The sequence below is a fragment of the Drosophila albomicans genome, chromosome 3 (assembly GCF_009650485.2).
Source record: "Drosophila albomicans strain 15112-1751.03 chromosome 3, ASM965048v2, whole genome shotgun sequence".
NCBI classification, from domain to species: domain Eukaryota; kingdom Metazoa; phylum Arthropoda; class Insecta; order Diptera; family Drosophilidae; genus Drosophila; species Drosophila albomicans.
Genome location: NC_047629.2, coordinates 34964937 through 34988200, shown reverse-complemented (window position 1 = coordinate 34988200; position 23264 = coordinate 34964937). Strand labels below are relative to the sequence as shown.

At 38.1% G+C, this 23264-nt stretch overlaps 1 protein-coding gene and 1 non-coding gene across 5 annotated transcripts in view; both read right to left on the bottom strand.

Moving 5' to 3' along the window:
- The window catches only part of LOC117571704 (F-box/LRR-repeat protein 16), a 35106-nt gene that overhangs the window by 8704 nt on the left and 3138 nt on the right, over positions 1 to 23264 (bottom strand). Inside the window, exons 1-4 of one of the 4 annotated variants that reach the window (XM_052004835.1) lie at positions 21368 to 21386; positions 19785 to 21280; positions 13609 to 13782; positions 13354 to 13471 (exon numbers count right to left, since the gene is read on the bottom strand). In XM_052004835.1, the coding sequence (XP_051860795.1) occupies positions 13354 to 13471; positions 13609 to 13782; positions 19785 to 21032 (1540 nt within the window). In that variant the 5' untranslated portion in view covers positions 21033 to 21280; positions 21368 to 21386. Of the gene's footprint in view, positions 1 to 12304; positions 12599 to 13353; positions 13472 to 13608; positions 13783 to 19784; positions 21281 to 21367; positions 21387 to 23264 lie in introns of those variants that run through there. The other 3 variants (XM_052004836.1, XM_034254002.2, XM_052004837.1) reach the window with 3 other exon arrangements.
- Positions 9093 to 9164, bottom strand: Trnat-ugu (transfer RNA threonine (anticodon UGU)). The gene has a single exon. It is a non-coding gene; the product is annotated as a tRNA-Thr (tRNA).

Below are 23264 nucleotides of genomic sequence, written 5' to 3'. Positions count from 1 at the left end.
TGCATTGGCATTAGATGCTGTGAGATGCTGCAATTGGAATCGGTTAAAATTCTCCGAGACTTGCGCGTATTTATCGCGCCTGTAATCGCCGCTTCAATTCATTTCATTATCAGCTGCACTTCGAGACACAACTAAACGGCGCCAGTGACAAAACAAATAAGAAACAGAAAAAAAAACACCTTCAGAATAAAGGACTCAATTCAATTGTGTTGCAGTTTCGGTTTGTGACCGACACTAACGGGTATTTGTCCACGTGATCCTAATGCTTGCTTTACTCGTTTCTGCGATCACAAATTCTGAAATTGCAACGAAAATCAACAACAAAAAACAACATTATGATGCAAAAACCAAGTGAATTACATGTAGTAAAGTGATATGGTCTGATTTGGGGGCCGCCAAGTGCGGCGGGGGTCAACGTGAGTTCAGTGATGTGGCAAACTATGAAAGCTGTGTGAGACATTTTTACAAGTAGAGAGAGAGAAAGAGAAGCGCTGGAAAATATTTAATACATAACGTAAGTATTTGCAACAGTTGAAATCCAAAATTTGAATCACTTTTTATGTAACATTTTATACAATAATCTAGGCAATCAACAACTATCAGTGATTGTGACAAAACTTTACATATTGTATAGATTGAAATATGCAAAATAAATAGGGTTACTCAAGAAAAAAGCTAAACTTTTAGTTATTCTCTTTTGATATATTATTTTGATTTAAGTCCAATCTCAAAAAAAAAAAAAAACAGAATTAAACATTTTGTCTAATATCTTAATATCTCTTTTTTAACTGTTCAATCATAAAATGTAATTGTAAAAAGTTGTATAATGCTATTTCTGAGATTGACTTATTGTGCATATTTAAAAAAGTATTTTGCATTTCACCGTTTTTTTTGTCTGTAAATTTAAATCAAAAATTGATGTCTGAATCGAATTGGATTCCTGGAATCGGGTAACTAGCGAGCTGCTTGATATGTAAATGGGAATTTGCGCATGGCGAAACATTGCGAGGACCTTCAAATAGTGACATCAAACATGAAACGAAAAACAACACAACATATACACACACGCACACATACATAACACTCACACAACATTCATGGAGCTAAGCCAACAATTTGTAACTTGTGTCTCTATGAGATACATTTGCCATAACAACTAACGACATTTGTGTGAAGCCTCGTTTCGTATTCGCTGTTGGCATTTTTGTTTTTTTTTTTTTTTTCGGGGCACATATGCGATAGGCATTGGATCCTTATGGCCGTGACACCCTAAACCTCCGCACCTCTCCCTCTCCCTCTCCGCCTCTGTCGATGTCTGCCTCACTTGTAGTTCTTATCCCTGTCCCATCTGCATTTATTTAAAGCTCTTGCCTCTTATCTGCTTTTACACGCTGATGTTGTCAAAACTGTCGAAACGTATTCGAATAAGTTTTGCCATTGACATTGGCATCAAATAGTTGACATAGATACGAGTATTTATTTATTCATGCTTGAGCCTGATACGACTTGAAGTCAAGCACACACAAGTAATCATTATTTACTTTTATTTGGATTGTCATATTCGATCCTTTGCCTAAAATGATGTTGCCTTCAGAATAAAATCAATACTGTTTATCAAAAAATTGCTGGTAATAATTTCATCATCAACAACAACTTATTTAGATTTGTTTACGCTAAAAATAATGTAAAAATTGATCGATATCTCTTAATGCACTGCTATTTAAAGTTGTTAATATTGAGTATGCATAACTCGCAAATATTCTCGCAGTTTGCTGTCATTTTTACTGTCAATTACCAAATATGACAAATTCGCGACGCACTCATAAATTTTCATGTTAAATGTTAGACACGAGCCGCACATTTTTTCCCCACACATGATTTTTCCTTTGTTTTCTATTGATTTTTCGCTTCGCTACGAAGTTTTCTTCTTTTGGCTGTTTTTTTTTTGGCTGTTTTGTTTTTTGTTCTTTTGCATGTGAAAAGCTGTTTAGCATTATGGCGAACGTTATTATTGGGAAATAAATGCCAATGGCCAAAAAGTTTGGCACTAACTACCATAATTGATGTCAGTTAGCATGGATTTCATTTTAATTGTTGCTACTTTAAGCGCTCGCTTTAAATTGCATGCGGCTTACGTGGCGTATGAGTGATGTCAGGAAGCGGCTTAATTAGTGCTTGTGCAAATGAGGTGAGTGCATTTAATTTGCTTCATTCATATACATATATTTTTGTGCATATTTTATTTACATCATTATTTATTTATTTCACAGCCGAGCAACCACATGTGATAAGTTAAAGCCCCCTAGGCGACACTACAGGGCGTATGCGTAATTTAATTGCGAGTTTATATACTTAAGTAATTGCATAAATTAACACGAATTAAAAGAGTTAATAGACACTGCTCGCGAGGGGCATTTGAAATTCGCTTTGATGAGCTCTTTGGAGTTGCGTTTTTGCCTTAAATTTACTTTAAATACTTTAGCATACTTTTCATCCTTAAACAAAATTTGGTTTATCTAATATATTTTTCATTTTATAAGCAACTTGGCCAGTAGCCAATAGTTATCGGTAAATTCAAGCCAAAAGATAACACTTTTTGATGCTGTTTTGTATTCAGTTTAATTAAACAAAGTTAAAACGAAAGTTTTTCACCATTTCGTATTTTGTTTTTTGCTTCACGCTGTTTTTGTTGCATGTGCCAAGTTGCATGTTGTGCACAACTTTTTCGCGTTGCTCTGAATTTTAATTGCAGTTCACTAGTAAAAAACAAAACTTCCGTTTGTGACTTTTAAAGTTGAAAGTTAAATTTCGAGACTAGCAATAATTATTGTTGGTTTCCTCACTTTTTGTGCGTGGAGTGGTTAAATATTTTTCTGTGATGGCAGCAACAAAATATGCACATCAAAGCAAATGCCATGCATTGTGCTCAGAACATACGAGAGTAGAGCTCAAATAATAGAAAGAAATATTTTGAATATGTGAGACTAGTTTCAGCTGAGAAACGTAAAGGAAGAAAACTTGTTGGGAGGAGTTCTCTGCGTCATGTCAATTCAGTTTAATTTAGGTTACATATTTAGCTACAAAAATTAAGCCTTAAATCACAAAAGCTAACAGGTAACGCAGCTGGCAGTTGCCCCCAAAACGGAAGTCGAAAATTGGCCAAAAGTTGAGCGTAAGAACTGCGTAGGAGCGCTGAAATAATGAGCTAACTAAGGCAAATACTTGTAATGTTTTGGCAGGCCGCGTGTGGGGCTCATTAGGCTGATGTCTTCGTCAGCTGCCGCAAAATGGCGATAAGGATTACGTAAGGCAAACAAACTGAGTGAGTAAAGAGACGAGACGAAAGGAAAAGAAAGAGGAGACAAAAGTGTTTAAAAATTAAATTAGCAACAAGCGATAGACCAATTTTGTTGCCACGTTCTTTGCCTCAGTTCTGTTTAATTAACTGAAAATTGCGCACAAGAGAGAAAGAGCAAACAATTTGGCACAAACAATGTATGTGAGAGACAAATCGTGCAGCGGGTGGTCAAATTATTCAACAATTGACACAAAGTATTGCAAATCGCTTAAAATTTCACTTTTGGCAATTTGACAAATGTCGTCTGTGATTTCAATCAAATTTAAATAAATATATCAATTGTGACACAGCTCGAACAGCATTGCAATTTACTAAAGCCTATTATTTGTCATTTGTCTAGAATTTAATTTGTATAACTTGAGCATTCATTGAGTCAGATTTACGACTATTCGAATGCTTCCAATGTTTATGATTTATCTGTCATTTTAGTTGCAGAATTTAGTTGACTAAAACAAAGCTATTAAACTTTAATTTTCATTGATATGTGTACATAATGCAATGCTTTAAAATAAAGCTTATATGTACTTTAGTATCTTTGCTTTCATATTTATCATCCATCAGCAGCTGAATAAAGAAAGCCATCCTTAAAGCCCTGGCTTAGACTTGGATAGTTTGCTTAGGAAACTGCACTAAATACATATTTCAAACACTTTATTTGAGTCATTTCCGGTGCTTTAGAGCGAGCAACTAACGAGAACAGTGGAAGAAAACACAAAAGTGGGTAAACAAGTTTCAGTTTTTATAAAAAGAAGAAGCCAAGTGAAATGAGACTGTGTTGATGATGGAGTCGCAGACAAGGGGCCGCGGCTGCCAATCAAATGCAAGCACACACTACACTTAGACACACACGCACAACACCCACACATTGCACTCGCACACACACTTTATGCTTTCACATGACCTGAAAAGCGATGCGCGTGGGAAACGCAACAAAAGGGCACTTCAGCAGTTGCAGACAGCTAGTGAAGAGAAGAGTCACAGACAGATGGGAGAACGTGAGAGAGTGTGGAAGGGGAAAAGGTGAATAGTGTGGGCGTGGGCGTGGGCTTGTCTAACGGACCAGGCTGCCACTGGGGAGCCATTGAGCGACAGTGGAGCTAAGCGTTTTAATACATTTTTAATAAGGGCGCGTTACGCGTGATCCACGCCAAAGCTCCACCTCAGGCCGTTGTAGCTCAACTAAAACCCATATCTCTTCTTCTTTTATTCCATATAGTCATCCAGGGAGAATGCCAGGAACTAAAAGTTTAACGAGCAAATGTTTTAAAAATAATGTTGAAATTTTTATCGCGAAAGTAAAGCTGCAGCAAATGCAGTTTAGAAATGCCAAAAGTTTATTAATTCTGAGCTGCCCAGAAAAGTATGCTACATTTAAGGTGGCTTAGCAAAGTGCTTTTTCCAAGCAACTGCTCCCAAAGGAAGAATATCAAAAACGAGAGAGCTTATCATAGCTGCAGCGTGGGAGCAGATGTCTTAAGACTTTAGCTGAGTAAGTTGAAACCAAAGCATAAATCTGTCATCATGCATTCACCATTTATCAACACAAGAACTTTTCACCAAATCAGGAATGAGACGAAGTTATGTTTCAGCTGAGAAAAAACCTAGATTAAGTAACAGAAAACTGGTTTAATAAGATGAATTATATAAAAACTTTCTTTCTGTTCACCCAATTATAGTTTTAGCCAGCAAAAGCAAAAACAAAGCGCACATAATACTTTGCTGAGCTTGAGCTGTTTAATAGCATTAGCTTAGCTCCTACAATTTCATCACATTTTCTCTACATTTTCTCTGGTTTAATATTTCCATTTGGTTTTCATGTTCTCTATTTAATACACAGATTTAATGTCACATTGCTTATGGCAAACTTAACGATTTAATGCTTTAATCAATTAGTGCCCAAGTATATATTATATTACTCCTTCACTTTCTGCGCTGCATCTCGCTTTTCCCTTTGAAAAGCTCGTCACTTTCGCTGTCAAGTGGCATGCAACTGCGTCACGGCCGCACAAAATGGCCGACGATGTGAAGAGAGTGTTCTTTGACTGCGGTTGACAGTTGGCGTTGCGCTGACGTTCACGTTGACGTTGACGTCGCTGAAGTCCTGTGGCCATACTCTGTTCCATCATTGGCAGCATCATGACTGCAGCTCCAAGCATTTGCTTTTGCTTTTGCTTTTCTCCCTCCCTTTTACTTCGTGTGTGCGCAATTTTTGTTGCCTACTTTTCAGCGTCACACTCGGTCAGCGTCTGCGTCATTGCGTGCAGTTATTTACAGCGTACGTGTGTGTGTGTTGTAATTGTGGTTGTCATTAAAATGCAATTAAAATGAAATTCATGTAGGCAGCGATTGCATGTTAAAAAGAGGGTAGTTCAAGTAGTTGCCAGTACTTCCATTTGCGTCGCAACTTTCCCTTTTTTTTCCTTGTGTATCTTCTCTGTTGTAAAATTGCATTGCATAAAAGCCGCAATTACTGCATTTAGATTTACGAGCATATTCCTTGTGGCTGAACTTTCAACTAAGTTCGCCTTATATCTGTCCTCAAAGTGAATGTGGGTGTAAGTGAGAGATGTAGAGAGAAAGACAGAGATAGTTTGCTCGTGTTTACAGTGGCATCGCTTGACTTTTTGCTTTGCCTGCAAGTTTATGTTGGTTCGCAACTTTTATTCATTCAAACTCAACTCGTTTCCAAGCTAATTTAATTTCATTTTGACTTTCGCTTGCTTTTTGCTAATTAAAATTTATCCTCTTATCAATTGCATTGCAATTGTGGTGTTTTCGCTGTAGCAGGGCCAAACCATTAAGTTGGCAGCACCATTGCAAGGAGTTGCCACATGTTCAACAAAGTTGAACATACTTATTCAACCACGTGTTAATGTCAACATTAAATGGATAACTGATTGTTTACAGCAAATGGGGCTATTAGCACGCTTTAACATTTAACAGTCAGCATCTCTGACAGTCGGAAATGCTCACACATATTCCATGTGAAGCACTTTGAGGTGGGTCAACGGAGTCTGATTGCGAGTCCGAGTTCATTAGCTTGACCAGTCGCCGCTGGCGAGCACAAGTTGACATTGATTGATGTGGATATGGTTTATCGCCTGGCCACAGGATATCTTTTGAAATCTTTCCGCTTTCCCTTTTTGCGGTTTACTGACCTTAAAAGCCACAACAAGCTAAAAAGCTTTTTAAATTGAACTACTAATGGAACTAACTACTAAAGAACAAAGCACAATAACTTTTGACATGCTACTTGAAAAAGATATGCACACGCGCTCGCTTGTAAATGATAGACAAAGAAATGTTTGTTTAACACAATGAAAGTTCATTAAGCGAAAGCTGTTCTATATTCGCCATGTGTTGCAATTAAGATAAATTGTTGAGAAATTCAATTATTTATTTAACCTAAAAATAGCTTTTGAAACAGACACTTTTCAGAGTAAAAAGCAGCCATAAAAACCTTACAATAGTTCCTAAAAAAAGCAACTTTTATGAAAAGAATAAAATGAAACAAAATATTTTGTTAGGATACATGGTTTTTTATTTTGGGGGATTAGGTAAAGTTCATGGGCAAATACCGTGTGCACAGCAACAACAAAAAGCCAGCGACAATTGATTGACAAGTTGGCCGAGTGGCTGAAGGCGGCAAGGGAGGAGAAGAGGAAGGTGAAGGTGCGTGGCCAACAGCACGCGTCAAGCGAGCAATCGCTGTCGTTGAGCTTTTGCTTTGCTTCTCTTTGCTTTGCTTTGCTTCTGCTTATAAATAAGTTAATTAAAATTTGCGCGCGACAACACAGAAGCCGCAGCGCAGCGATGGCAACGTTGATCACAGATGATGACAACAAGAACAACAACAACAACATAAACATCAACAAGAGCAACGCCACCGTCAACTACAAAAAGAAACACCTTGAAAATTTTAAATGTAATTAAATAAAAACGTTGCGATGCGATGGGAAGATGGGAAAGCAGCAGCGGGAAGCGTTCTTGTTGTGGTTTAGCCAAAGCCATTTAGTGTGTACTAAATACAAAGTATATATCAAGAGTTGCGGTAAGAGCACAACGACCACTTGACTTGACAGCGCAGCAGTAGCGGCCACGCCTTCCTCCTCCACCCTCTATCTTACGCCTCAAGATTACGAACATTCTCTGTGAACTTGGCAAAAACTGACGAAGATGAATATTCAGTTGGTTACGCCCAAGAAATTCGTTTTTACAGTTGGCACAGCGCAGACTTTAGGGAATTCAGCAGAGATAAATAATGTAAAATACACAAAAAAAAGTAGAGATGTGTAATATAGTAAAAACGATTTTTTCGAGGGTTGCTTTTAGCCTTTTTCTTCAATTTTCATTCAGAAAAAACAGCACCATTCATTATACAAAATATAATTCGTAAATCCCAAGAATTCATTCTTTAATTTTCTTAATTTTAGGACGAATTGTTTTCGGAGTAAATGTTCATTATGTATATATTTTAAATGAAGATTTACACGAGTCACCCATAAAGAAAATCTAATCTTTGCTTCAATTGCGCATTAGATTGAATAATTGTCTTCCATTTAAGCATTTCTTGATTCTTATTCATAATCCATTTTCCAAATATGTTAATTCATTATAAAGTATTGATGATCCAAAGAATTCAATACTTAAAAATCTCATCTCGTCAACAGATTCATCTGCACAGTGGTTGACACTGAAGAAAAGACAATTGTACACTGATGTTTACAATGATACTTTTAAGCATTTACCAATTGCTATCGGGTGAAATGTTAAGTGAACACTTGAAGTTCAAATCGAATGCTGTCAAACATTAAACATTTATCATCAATTTTCTATCAATCAGCAACCACAGTGACCTCAACTGATTTGTGTCACTGTTTTGCGGACAGTTGGATGCGGAACCAACACGACGGGGTTTTAGCATTATTTGTCTGGTGCTCGGGACGCATCTCGTCGCTTAGTCTCGTCTCGATTCAAGAGTCAGTCGAGACTCGGGCTGCTGAGCACTTGCGGTTAAATTGATGGACATTTTCGTTTTTGGTGGCGACATTAATGACAATTGCAATTGTTCAGGCGCGAAACGAACCGCAAACCACTTTATTAGCAACACGGACTCAACAGCGAGGATGACGAAGAGAATGATAATGATGATGCTGCTGCTGCTGCTGCTGCTGAGAATGAAAATGTTAATGATGTTGTAGTTGTTTGTTGTCGTTGTTTTTGGCAGGTTTCCTCGTTGCGCTTTGGTTATGCTTAATGAATTTCGACATTTTTGTTGACATTGTCAATTAATGTGAGATTAACTTGTGCTCCCACTTAAAATGCGCGAATTTCGTTCGCTGCCAGGCATTGCGTTGCGTGCTCATAAATCACGCATACGCCCAGTTGAACGAACTCGCTGCCAATTAGCCTCAGGGGCGCCTTTATTTTTCTGTTTTTTTTTGTTGGTGAGTGTTGATATCCACACATATAACATAACACGGTATCACTCAGACATTTCCGTTTCCGTTCCGGCATTGCCAACTCTCGCGTGCCAAATGATGTGTCACCTGTCCGCAAAAGAAATGCAAAAAGCAATAGAAAGCCTTCGGCTGGTGAGTGAGCGCAATAAAAAGTCCGTTGGCATCTGGCCCAATTCTGTTTTTGTTTTTTTCGGTGGAGCAGTAAAAAGATCATGCTGTAGTATTCCCAACTATTCGATTGAATAGGAAATGCTACCCACACCATCACCAACTGCCTCCTGTGAGAATTGAACTCACGACCGCTGGTTTACAAGACCAGCGCTCTGCCACTGAGCTAAGAAGGCGCTTGAAGAACGCGCGCTTCATGCAGTTCAAAAGAGTTGAAAGCAAAGTCTGCAATTCAATTACGTGGAGCGTAGGCGAAATGCAATTAGCTAAATGGCTTCGTCATGTTGTTGTGATAAGCGGGGGCAAGAAATATGCGAGGCAGCTTCAAACGGCGGCAACATTGAGTCTGTAAGCTTATCAAAAGTTTTGCTGTCGTTGTCGTGGTTGCTTTTGCTTTTGCTATTGTTGTTGCTGGTGCGGAGTGACAGACAACGCGAGAAAAGGTTTATGAAACTTCTGGTTTGGATCTATGCGTTCGCGTTTACCTTGACTTGACAAGGTTGTCCTTCAAATTGCGCACAAATCATCAAAGTTATTCACAGTCGCTAAACTTATTTCGCTTCAGTTTAATTTACTTTGCCATTTCCCTTTGAACAGTTGCAGTTGACTATAAAATTCTATTTCCAATCATATTTCTGCGCTGCTTCCGTTCACTCTATAAATTGCAATTCACAATAAATAAAGCTCAATCAAAGAAGAAAAGAAACTTAAATAGAGTTTACTTTTCATTTTCAGTGTTAACTGTCAATAACACAATCTATATACAAATTGTTCTTCGTCTTCTCAACCTTCTGTCTATTTCGAACGTGCAATAAATAATTAAAATTTCCTTATTTTGCGGGCGATTTTATTTATTGGCGGTAAATTTGACGCCAGACATTAATTAAATATTTCCGGATATTGCAACAATGCGGTACCAAATAATAAATAATAAATAATAAATGAAAATACCAAATAAATAACATAAATCGAAGTCACAGCAAATGTAATAGCATCGAGTATTTGTGTTTTTTGATTGCCTCTGGCTCAAAACCATATTTTATGGTCGATGCGACATTGACTCATTAAATATGTCAATTATTAAATAGATAAATATAAACAAAATGTTGTTCGTATTTCCTGCTGAAATTGAAACTTGCTAAACACCAAAGCAGAGATGAATTTCTACTCATTTTGCTTTAATTTGTGGCTTTTATCACATTGTCTTGGCTCGTAAATTGCGCATTAATAATGCAAATGCTTTCATCGTGCAGATAGCAAATTAACAGCCGTCAATAAAACGTGGGACATTCAAAATATATATTTTACGAAGCATTGTGCGTGTTCATTGTTAAGGTTAAGAGGGTTTTAACTAGGTGGCAGCCCCGAAAAGGGCAAAGATAAAGATATTATATATAAACAATTGTTTGTTAAGATTCGAAATTCTATGGTAATGCTAGAGAAAAACATTAATTGACCTCATATTTTTGTAGTTAAAACTCGAAATTCTATGTTAATGCCAGAGAAAAACATTAATCAACCTCATATTTCTGTAGTTAAAATATCACAAAATTAAATTAAGAAATAGGAAAATATTTAAACTAAAATGTAGTAATACATGTAGTAATGTAGTAATACAATAGAAAAAAAAGTTATAAATAAGAGACTGTTTAACCCGTAAAGTTCACCCCATTTTATATAGCTTTAAGAACTAATTTACAAGCAAGCTCACATGTGTTGCACAGCCATAAACAAGTTGGCAGCTCCGGTGGCAAGCAGCGTGATGCAATAATTTAATTTTCAATGCTCGGGCATTCTGCTGAAAGGCTAACTACAGTTATAGTTTTATAGTTACGGTAACGGTTACTAGAGTATGTAGTGAGAGGGGGAGAAGAGTGGAGTAATGAAGCGGGGCCAGAGCAAACGTGCCACATAATTGGACTCCGGAGAGAAGCGGCGATGCGTGCTGTCGAGTTGGCAGCCCAAGTGGCAACCATTTGGCTGGGAGCCTGCAGCAAACTGGCTGCTTAATTTGCTGCACTTCAATGGGCCACGAGGCATGGAGATTAAAGTAGGAGTCGAGAGGGGTTAAAAAAGGGGAGTCATGGAATGTGTTTGTTCGAGTTGATTGCGACAAGTTGAAAGTGCAGGGGCGTAAAAAAGTGCTGAAGCGTATGGCAGCCATTTTGTAATTTGCAATAACCACATTCCCATGATATTACAACGACAACGATCGCAGGTAGTCGACAAGCAAATATCCTATTAAATCAACCAACTAGCTAGAAGAGTGTAAAACATCTCATGCTTAATTTCAAGTGCAGGGTATCCAAAGAGCAATTGCTAGAAGCACTCGAACTGCAGCACAAATTGATTTGAGGGAGTGAAGCTAACAAAGGGTCGCAAACAAAGGTGAAAACCTGACGAGTTAAAGACCACAAAACGCAAGGAAACCCTTGAGTTGTGCATTGAGCATGTCCTATACATAATAATGATTGAATAAAGTTCATTGCACATACCCTGTATATGACGTTCTTTAGTATTTAAAGAGTGTAAAATTAATAGATAAATTCAATGTAAGATAAGGTAAGATTGCAAACAAACCTCAATAATAATGGTATTATAAATATAAACGTGATTTAATAAAGTTCATTGCACATACGCTGTAAGTGACGTTCTTTAGTATTAAAAGAGTGTAAAATGAATAATTAAACTCAATGTTAGATAAGGTAAGATTGCAAACAAACCTCAACAATAATGGTATTATAAATATAAACGTGATTTAATAAAGTTCATTGCCCATACGCTGTAAATGATGATTTAGTATTGAAAGAGTTTAAAATTAGAGTTACTATACAGAAAATTTGATTTCATAAATTGTATTCCACATCTCCTATGAAGAGTGTAAAGAGGGTAGCTAAATAATAATATTAAGTTAGATGTCAGATTGCAAAAATTGATTTCTTCAATAAAAAAAGCAGACCTAAAAGGATGCTCAGCTGGGTGGTCAGCTGTCGCAGCTGTTGTGTCCGTTTCAATGCCTGACAAGGGTGAACACATCTGTCTGTCTATGACGTCAAAGGATCTGGTCGTATAGATAGCATTCAAATAAATTTGCCTCGAAAGGTTCTCTCGAAAAACACAACAAGATAAAATGTCGTACACAATCATAAAGAGTGAGAGCTTCAATTAGCTGAGTGAAAATGCTTTAGAAATGTTTTGAAAATGATTTCAAATGATTCATCAGCGGCAGCTGGGAATGCTCATACTCATATATTCATACCTGAGTTCTCGTGCTCGCACTTGTTTTGTGCGGATAGAGAAAATACGCATTCACACGAATATTTCATTGTGCTTTATTGTTGTTTATAATGCGGTACATAAATAAATAAGTAGCTGTAAGCTGCTTTATAGCTCCTGCTCCAATAGGCACACACCTGGCGGGTAACCGACGCAGCTCTTTTGTATGACTGACAGCACTGTAATTCCATATAATAAAATGCCGCTTCCTCGTCCTCGTCCTCGTGCCAATAACAATTGCCTCCATGCTCCAAACATATTGTGAACTTGGCCTGCTCTCTGTTAACAATGACAACTCTGCGTATTCTATACGCCTCAATGAGCTAATTGTTCGCTGTTGCGAATTAAACAAATCAAAATGAGACGCTACAATACGTTCTAATTGGCATTTTTGTCACCAGCATTGAAGCGTTAAAACAACACAACAACCTATATAATAATGATATGCACCATTTGGTTTAATATTAAATCGATAAATATATTGTTGAGAAATTGTTTCATTTCATTTCTCTTCTTTCGCTATTGATACTAATAATTTCGTAAATATTTTGTGTTTTGCTAGAATTTTGTAATTTAATCAACAGCTAGTTGAATTTATAAATTCTAATTATGTACTTTGTTTGACAATCTGGTATATATTGCACTGTTAATTTACCAAATAAAGCCATTATTTTATTACATTTTAGTATTATTGGTGGTATATTAGTTCGGTATATTTTAAAATTAATACCGTACTGTTTTGCTTCTATTCAAAAAGGGTAACGAATATCTCACAGTCGAGCACACTCGACTGCAGCTTTCTTACTTGTTTTATATCATATATGTATTTATGTGGATATCTATATCGATATTCAATTTGAAATGATTCCGTCTCGAACATAAGAGAAGTAGTTCAATATAGAGGACAATAAAATCGTAATTCCTTTAACTCTTTTTCATTCATTTAACAAATTGAAAGGTCAAGTAATACGCAAGGCATATTTGTCAAGCGCTTAACCAGTTGACACTTTAATAGCACGATTAATTTTGGTCAATTTCAGTAAACAGTTATTAATCTAGTTTTGGATTGAATTAAGCTGGGCGACTTACCGATATTAACAATGCCATGATTGGTTAGTTCCCAGCATGACTGTAAGCGTAATATGCTCAAGCTGTGACTTTGCTTTGGTGAAAAATATCCGAGGGCAGCATCTGTGACATGGTAAGCCTGTTGGATGCGACAAAAGCGACAAATTCAATTAAGTATGAGTCCATGTTCAAAGTGTACCTCCCTCTCCCTCTCTTTCTCCCGCGTCTGCCTCATTCCCCATTGGGGAACGTGCAGTCGTCATATTCAACACTTGCCTGCAGCGAAAACTCGTACAAGGATGGCAGCAGCTGGGCTACCGCTCCCACCGCTTCGTCCGCAATGTTGATGCAGTCCGCCAGTGACAAGGACACGATCCGCGGCGTCAAACAGGCCCAGAGCCCGGCCTCGGTGACCTCATTGCAGCCGGCGAGCTCAAGTTCAAACAGACTCTGCAATTGTCATTTTTATTTACGAAATTATTCTTTGTGTCGCTGCCCATTTCATTTTTATTGCCCTTAACTTAGATTTTAATTAAAAACATTATACAATCAAGTGGGGAATACTGGAGAAGGACGCCACATTTTATGTGTGGTTTTGCTTGGGTTTATATTTAATTAAAAGTAAAATTAAATAAGTTTTAATATGAGCCATTTATATAATAAAAATAATCAAAAATGCTCATTCATTTAATTTGTATTTTTGTTAAATTTAAACTTGATCATCATTATCTTCGCCATCATCTTAAATTTTTATTGCTTTCAGTTTTGCTTCACATCAAATGACATTTAATAGGTGTAAGCAAAATTCTTGGGAATACCCTTATTAAACATTCAGTTCTCTTATTTGACAAATAATCGCAGGAAAAGTGTTTACATAGTCAATGCTCAGAGGTAAACCCCAAGCAGGGAAATCAGAATAATAAAGAAACTCTCAAGCAGCAATAGTTTTGTTTACGCAACGAGTCGCAAATACACAGTAAACATTTTAAAGTAATCAAATAATTGCTTTTCGAAGTCAATTTATAAATTACTGACTGCGTTTTATTGACAAAAAGATAGACAAACTAAACGAAAGACTTTACTACAGAGCTGCAAGCAAATAAATTTACTTAAAACGTTGACGATATTTAAATCAAAAGTTCTTGGCAACTGAGTTAACTTTGACCTTTTGCCGAAGCCAAAACAAGCTCGAACGAAACGAGAATGAAGGCAAATAAAACAACATTTGCCGATACTCGTAAGTCGACCCACATTGCGTGCCAGACAATATGTCGGGGGCATTTGATCAGACTAGTCACAATTTTGTACCTACAATTGTTGTCGTTGTCGTTGACGTTGTTATTGTCATTGTTGAAGCCGTTGTTTTGGCCAAAAGTTTAGTACGCTTCGTGGCGACACTCAAGAACTTTGGCTCATAAACGCGCAGCGCAAAAAATACACGTCAAATCAAAGCACAATGGCAATAAAAAAACAAAAATTCAACGGGAAATGCGAAATGGGAAATGGAGGAAAGAACAAAAATACTCGAATGTATGTAAAAGTGGCGACACACAAAAACAAAGTACCAAAGGCTACAAAGTTTTATCGCTAACTGCATCAACAATTGCACGTAGCACAGAAACTGTATAAACAGAACTTGGACTGAATTATGATAGTTAACCGTATCGGAAAATGTAGCAACTTCAAATCAAGTATTACATGGGAAAAGTTGCATGTGACCTACAAATAATTGGTGTACCTAAGAAGATAAAGATATCTGTAGATCTAAAGTAATTTAGTTTACTAAATATTTACATCTAAATAATCTCGAATTCTTAATAATCCAAAAATTATAATTTAATGCAAGTTCAGTTATGAATTTAATAAAACTTAAAGAGTGCAGAGATTACTAATATGTATATATTTATAGATTATAGATTATTGAGTTGATAATAATCTAAAATGTATGGTAAATATATAATATAAAGTAACTTAAAGAACGCAAAGTTTTATGAAGTTAGTTCTTAGTTTTATTATTAAACTAAATTGTTTTTTATTACTAAAATACATATTTTTAAATCTTAAAAGATCTTAAATATAATGAAACTCAACTCAACGTAGATCTATAATACTTAAATTTACAAATATTTTATTTACATTCAAGTATTCTACACATTCAACTTTTAATAAATTTTATAAAAGTCAAACTTATTATTGTTCTCAGTTGCTTTTATATATTACCAGCCAAATTAAGGCTATACAATCTGAAGTTAACTATCACACAATTCCCAGTAAACTATAATTATTATTATTGGAGCACATATCAAGCTCCGTTTGGCTATCAATGGGAGTCATATAAATGACTTGTAAATATAGAATGCTTTTTTGGAAGTCCCGCCATTGAAGCTATTAGCCAACAGATGTTCATCTATCTTATCAACATCTGGGGATTATATATTTAATTGTTTCAATTATTGAGATATATGTTAATAGAGCTAACCCTCTTATCAGGCCTTACGATATGTAAATGACATGCCATCTAATTGGATTCCGGCTAATTGTGGCTCTGAAATGACTTCATTGTTAATACCAAAATGCTTCAGGCCACTCCGCTAGCTCGTAGCTTATTTGCTTTTATGGCCAATAGTTCGGGGAATACTCGAAAGTTTTGTTGTTGTTCGCCTGGCTTGGCCACACGTGTTGTATCCAGGGTAACTTTTTTCCACATGTTGGCAGCAAAATCAATAAGGCTAAAGGCAAACACAACAATGCGCCAGGAATACAATGAATTCTGTTTCGCTTGTTTTTCCTCACCTTTGTTCCTCCAAACTTTTTCCGTTAGCATAAATTTCACATACATGATTTAATTAGAGAAACTCTATTTGCCTGCCAGGAATTTCGATTTATGAAATTTCTATCAAAAGTTATAAAAGTGGGAAATTCTTTATAATATTTTCATCAGACATTAATTAAATTTCAAGCTAGCTTAGTTTCTGGCAAAATTCATAAGTTAATTAGCCATACTTTTGCATTACTCGCATAATTTGTTGGCCAAATCGTGCAACGGCCAGGAAATTCTTCAGCATATCCGGCAAAGCGAAGTTGGTGGCCTTCTTTATGGGTCAGCAGGGTTCAGCAGCAATAGCAATAGCAATGGCAATAGCGACTGCGAAGGGTCAACTTTAGAGTCAGCAATGCGGAAATTACGTATACGCGGCGTGTGCGCCGAGGGCAATTGCGGGCATATGGCCCATTAAATATGAACTCGTCGCATTTCCGTCGCAATACTTGAAACCCAACGGCAAATTATAGACGCTTGTTAATGCACAAAAACTATAGTCAGCATGCAGCCAGTGCACAAGACAAAGGGACAAAGGAACATAGGGACATAGGGACACAGCAGCAGCAGCAGCTGCACAATGCAATGCGACCCCCAAGGGGAGGTGGAACAGATGCCTCCTTCCCGTTCCCCAAGGTCAAATTTTCTATATTGCTGAGCGCAGTCGACTGTCAACTGTTCCAGCTGTTCCACGCATGCCATTCTTGTTGACATATCCAGCGACAACAATTTGCAATCAAACCATTTGTCAAGCGCACACACACTTATACACTCCCACACACTTACACACACACTCACACTCACAACAAACTAGGCTCATGAACATGACATGCATTCACATTGAATTAATTCCGACATTGCAGATTGACACGCAGCCAACTCTGACTGACTAAGGGACTGACACAACCGCAAAATACTCCTAGATGTACTACATATAGAGAGAGGCCAAGAGTAGGAAAGATAGAGAGTGAGAGAGTCAGAAGTTGGCCACAACCAGTTCGGCCAACATTATCCACTTTGCACTGCGCGTGTCTCTGTCCGTCTGTCTCTGCTGTCTCTGCCTTTGCTGCTGCCGCCTGCTGGGTCCGTTATAGTAGATTACACTGGCAGATTGCATCGCTTTTGGCCCATGGAAATGAATAGATTAGTTCTCTGTGTGTGCTTCTCCCGTTACTTGCGAACTTGGCATTTGGCATTGCCACATCACTGAGACACAAAACATAAGCACACACAGCCGAGTGCGGCAATTAACCTAACGAAGTTCATTTGAATTCAAGTTACTTTCGACTTTTGCCAGATTATGCAATACAACAATGCTAAAGAGCCTTCGAAGAGTTTAAATGAAGTGACCAAGGACGAGAAAGTGGGTTCTTGCGAATGCTGTATAAATGTGAAACAAGGTGAATAGACAATATGAAAAAGGTACTGTAGAAATTCTAATGAAATCCAGTTGGAATGATGTAACCTTAGACGAACTTAAGACAGCTTTTAGAGTTAAATGACAACTTGAAGAACATAAATGAAGTGGAAGCACTAGAAAATTGAGATGATTGTAAAACGAAGAATAAATCTTGACATAAAGTGGATTGTTGAGTAAATTAAATCAAGTAAATATACATTTTTGAGATATGTTTATAAAAACGAAAATACGTAATATGCAAATATAAATATACACAAATGAGATGCTGACTATATAAACAAGTAAAAAAGCTACAGTCGAGTGTCCTCGTGAATAGTGAATAAAATCAAAACAGTGAGGTATTTATTTTAAAATATACCAAATTAATAAATCACAAAAATACAAAAATGTAACAAAGGCTATGTTTGGTATATTTATATAGTATAACATTCAAAATATACCATGGCTAGCGGGTATAAAAATTAAGCACAATTGAAGCTAAACAATTTTGATGATGCAAGCAGAAAGTTAACATAGAGAGAAATAAACAATACAATAAATGCCTAAACAGCTTAACAAGCTTACAGCAAAAGGTAAATATAAATATCAAGAAGAACTTAAAACGTTTGATAAATTTAATAAACATTTACTACAATAAATAAAGTGACCATGGAGGTGTTGAAGGTGAGCATCTAATTAGAGCACAGCTTGAGTGGGTGTTAAGGACAAATGCATAATTTAATAAATATATTTTCAGTCAGTTGCCAAGTAAATATGGAAAAAACGTAAACACGAAAGCAAGCGAAAGGAATGTTATAAATGTAATGAATATATACAAAGAATATGTTGGCAATTTTGTTGATTTTGGCAACTGATTGACAAACAGTCGAATAAAAATCAAAACTCATGCCACGTTGGCCACGCATCTTATAAAACATTCACCATGCGAATCAGCACTCATTAGACTTACACTCACTCATGTGAATTCATTTTCATATTCACATTCATATTCGTATTCGTATTCGCATTCGCATTTAGCACAAATTAGCTAAACGAATTATTTCACTAAATTAAATAAAATTTATGGCGTTTGCTTTGATGTGATATGCGCTTGAAATTGATCGCATCAATTCGTTATGAGATTACAGAGGAAATGTGTAGAAATTAACAGATGACTTCCCTTCACCTGTCTGCCATCCTTCCGCTCGCTTCTCTTCTCTTGCCACTCCCCATTTGACATATTCAGGGGGCATCCGATGACACACTTTGCCACCGAGCACGTTTCATTTTGCTTGTCGTGTGGTTTTTAAATAAGTATTTATACGATATATCAAATGAAAATAGTTTCCACTTGCCGGTCAGCAGCAGCAACACCAGCAACAGCAGCAGCATCAACAAGCAGGCAGGAATTTTGGGTGAGTTTATTTTAAAATTACGTATACGCCGCGTGCCATGCGACTGACCAACATCCAACTGACGCCCGCCCACGGTCATGGGAAGCTTGTTTGTTTTAGCTGCCCATTTGTCTGACCAAAAAGTGTGCGAAGCAATGACAGCGCCAGATGATAAATACCCAAAATTCAGAGCAATCTATCTTTCGAGTAAGTACAAATCTCTTAAAAGCTCGGCTATTACTCTTAGGCATTCTTTTGGATTATTCGAGTATTCAAGTTATGTCTACAAATTGTAGCAAAACTTCGAAAAGTTGACCAAATAATTATTCAATAGAATAACTAATATCATTTATATAGTCTGCAAGTTATTCTAATAATGGTTGGATATAAAACTGGCAATTACTCAACAAATAAAACATATAACAATAAATAACATTTAAGATTATTTTCAATTACTTCAGAATTTAAGTATTACCTAAAAAATGCAGAGAAACTAAAGAAGCTAACGAAGCAATTATTTAGAAGAATAAATATTTATATAATTTACATTCACAACAAGTTTCTGTCGGATTATCGTGATATGAATCTGGCTATTCTTTAAGGAATAAAAATCATATTCTTAGACATTCTTTTTGATTATTTTGCATAATTTCAGTATTTAAAGCAATTTAAAGAATTCCTAAAGGAAAATCTTGAAAAGTTAACCAAGTTTTGTTAGGAAAAGTTAACCAAGTTTTTCCATGATAAAACATAGTATAAATAATTATACCTAATCTACATGGAGATACTTAATCTGATTAGTAATTTATATCTTTTTAATCAACTCATTAGCTAAACTCACCTGCAAATGGTCGAGCAGTGTTTCCAATCCTCGATCGCTGATCGAAGAGCAACGCAGACTGAGCGAGTGCACGTGCTTGGAGGCGAGCGGAAACGAGTGCACCACATCGAGAGCATCCTCATCGGAAGCTCCCACGAGTCCGAGCGCATGGAAGCCGCGTCGGATGAGCGAATTGTAAAGCTTGCCGCGATCACAGGCGGGCATCTGGCGCAGTTCGCGGCACTGCAGCGTGGGCAGAAGGCCGGACCAATAGCGAGGACTGCGGTAGAGTATGTCCCGCCACTTGATGCACACCTGGGCGAGCACACGTCGTTCGTACGGCGAAAAGTATTGGAAAAAGCGATTCAGGAAACGATCGTCGAGCATCAAGGCATCGATGCTCTGGATGTGTGGCGGGTGCTTGTGGAGTATCAACGCGGATTGCGTAACAGCCGCAGCCAGCTGGGAGCCGGGTGCATACGGATGATGCAGGTGCGGATTGGGCAGCTGTTTGCGCAGTTGCAATGGCGTCCCGCCGGCGCCAGCGACCTTCTGTGCCGCCGCCATGCCCATGGTACTAAATGTAGGCGAACCGGGCGCCGGAATCATAATGTTCATTTGCTTGGCAATCGATTTGACTGTGGGCGTGGGCGGTGCGCCCAGTGGCATGCCACCCGGTGGTGCGGGCACGCCACCCGCCATCACCAGATGATGGCTCGAATTAATCAACGTGGAGCCAGCCATGGCTTGCAGTTGCTGTTGCTGCTGTTGTTGTTGCTGTTGCTGCTGCTGTTGTTGCTGCTGGTGTTGTTGCTGCTGCTGTTGCAACAGATGCGCGGGCGGGAGATGCGCGGCGGGCAGAGCATTGGAGCTGGCTTGTTGTTGCGCAGCGGACATGGAGATGAGCGTGGCGCCAGGCGCAGCTGCTGCTGTTGATGCACTTTGTTGGCCACCACGCGATGGCTTATCCGGCGTCTGAGGCGTATTTGAGCCGGAGTTTGAGCTGCTGTTGGCGTTGGAATTGGAGTTGGAGGAGTTGTTGCTGCTGCTGCCGCCGCCGCAGAGTGCGTTGGTCACACGCTCCATTACTGAGGTCTTGCCACTGGATGAGCTGGCACTGGACGTGGAATTTGGGGAGGAGTTGTCACTGGTGTTGCTGCTGCCGCTGCTGCCATGATGATGCTTCGAGCGTAATCCCAAACCGTTGATGCGCTTCGATAATTCGGCGGAGGCTCGCTCGACCACGCCTTGCGCCGAGATCGATGACATCGTATTCTGTAGCAAATGCACTTTGCCTCCGTCTCTCGCTCCCTCGCTCGCTCTCGCTCACTCGCTCCTGCTCGGTTGCTTGCACGTATGCAGACACAATGGTAACGACGCTGTCTCGCTCGCTCGCACTCTGCTTTACATAACGTGCAATTGCAGCATGTTGAGAGGGTTTGACCTTGTTACGCCTCTTCCTGCTCCCCGTCCTCTCTCTCTTTCTCTCTGTCTCTCTTTTCTCGTGTTCGCTTCACCTGCAAAACACAAACAGAAGAGTAAAAGTAATGTTAATAAAGCCTTAGTTCAAGCTGCGTTTTTACAACTCTCTTTATCTCCCTCACACTCAGCACGAACGGCAATATAAAGCACACGAATTTATGTTCCACATTCATTCCTACGGCATGTTGCTGTTGCTGTTGCTTTTGCTGTTGTTATTATTGTGCACGCCATTCCGCCATTCCACCTTTCGGCCATTCCTCATATCCTATTCATCATTCCCCGTTCGCCGTTTGCGATTTGTTGTGGCTACGAAAACTTCGGGCGATAAAGCGAACAATGTAAAGGCAACAACAACTACAACTACAGCAAGAGAGAAGTGCAAAGGCGAAACAACAACTATGCCAAGGTAATGAATGGCAGAACGGATGGATGACTGTGCTTGTTGTTGTTGTTTTTGTTTTTACTCTGCCTCTCCTTGCTATTATTGTTGTTGTTTAAAGGCCATTTCGGTACTCTGAACTATAAAGCGAGAGGCTAAAGCTCGCCTAAAGGATTTGAAGTTATAAACACGTGTTAATGAATTCATTAAAAGCTGTGCAGCAAACTTTTCTTTACGATTTAGTAAAATTAGCATATTTTATTAAAGTTTTAGCCTTGCTTTGATTACAAATTCTGAATTTCAAATCTAATACAAAGTAATATTGATTTAATTTATATGGCAATAATTTTTATTTATTTTCGAAACCAAAAAATATTATTTTGAAACTAAAATATGAGATTCAATGAAGATAAATTTTTAATTTCATTCATTAATATTAATTATATTTGAATCTGCAAAATTCTAAGTTTCTCCAATTGAATTACGCTTGTAAACAAACTCGAATGCTTTTATTGAATTCAACATTGGCACCAAGGCTGGACATTCAATTAGCCAAATGGCAATGCATTTTCAACCATTTGGGACACGATAAAAGTAGAAATAGAAATAGAAAGAAAAACCCGGGCTTAAATGCAGGAAAGGGCAATAGATTTCGATGCAAGGCCATTGTTGGCATTCCTGGCAAATGATTTAACGTGTCTGAAAAGTTTTTGCCACTTTACACAGCTGGCGAGTGTCATTAATATCGTGATATCAAATCTTTAGTGGGGTGTACTAAGTACATGGAAATCTGTTCGCTGCAAGCCAAGTTGGTGGAGGTTAAAAGAAAACACATGAAATCCTAAGCATGTCAAGAGCGTTCGTATGTCTGTGTGTGTAAGTGTGTGTGTGCAGCAATTTAAGAACTTAACCTGCTTCCAATCTCGAGACAAATGAGGTTATTAAAAACCTCTGACGGAGAGAGGTAAGTGAGAGGTAAGAAAACGACAGCAAAATGCTCATCAGGTCGAACAAAGGATCCTGGGGCATGAAAGACAATTTAATTGCCATAAATAGGGTGGCCCTGTTTATGCTTCACATGCTTCTCCTCCACCTCCTACGCTGCGCCGTGTGGCATGTGCCACATCTTGCTGTTGGACTGGAAGGTGAACGACGCGTCGTTTGTCATGTTGCAGCGTCATCGTCATTGTCGCTGGGAACGGGTAAATCTTAGCGTTTGCCTTCTCGTTGTCTGCCTTTTCCGCTGCTGGGCAACACAATGGGGCAAGAGCAAGAGAAAACAATGAAAGCCTCTCAAGTTAGGAAGTCACTGACAGGCTGGGGGGCTGAGAGCATTGTCTCTGACTTCCTCATCGCTCTGTGTGTATGCACACTTCAATTTCCGCTATTCTATCTCTGAAGTTGTCTGCAGTTTGTCCCCCAAAAATTCTTGACCTATCGAACACACTCCGCGGACAAGGTTAACTATTGTTTCCAGAACAGAACAGAAAACTTGAGACACTATTGCGCACATTTTCAGATTTCTTAGCTTTCTAAAGGACTTCCCTTTTTAAGAAAGTTACATAAATGCCTTTGACTTTCAGACAAAGTTGATTTCAAAGTCCCTGAAGCTACAGCGTCTTATTTATTTACTTTACAAA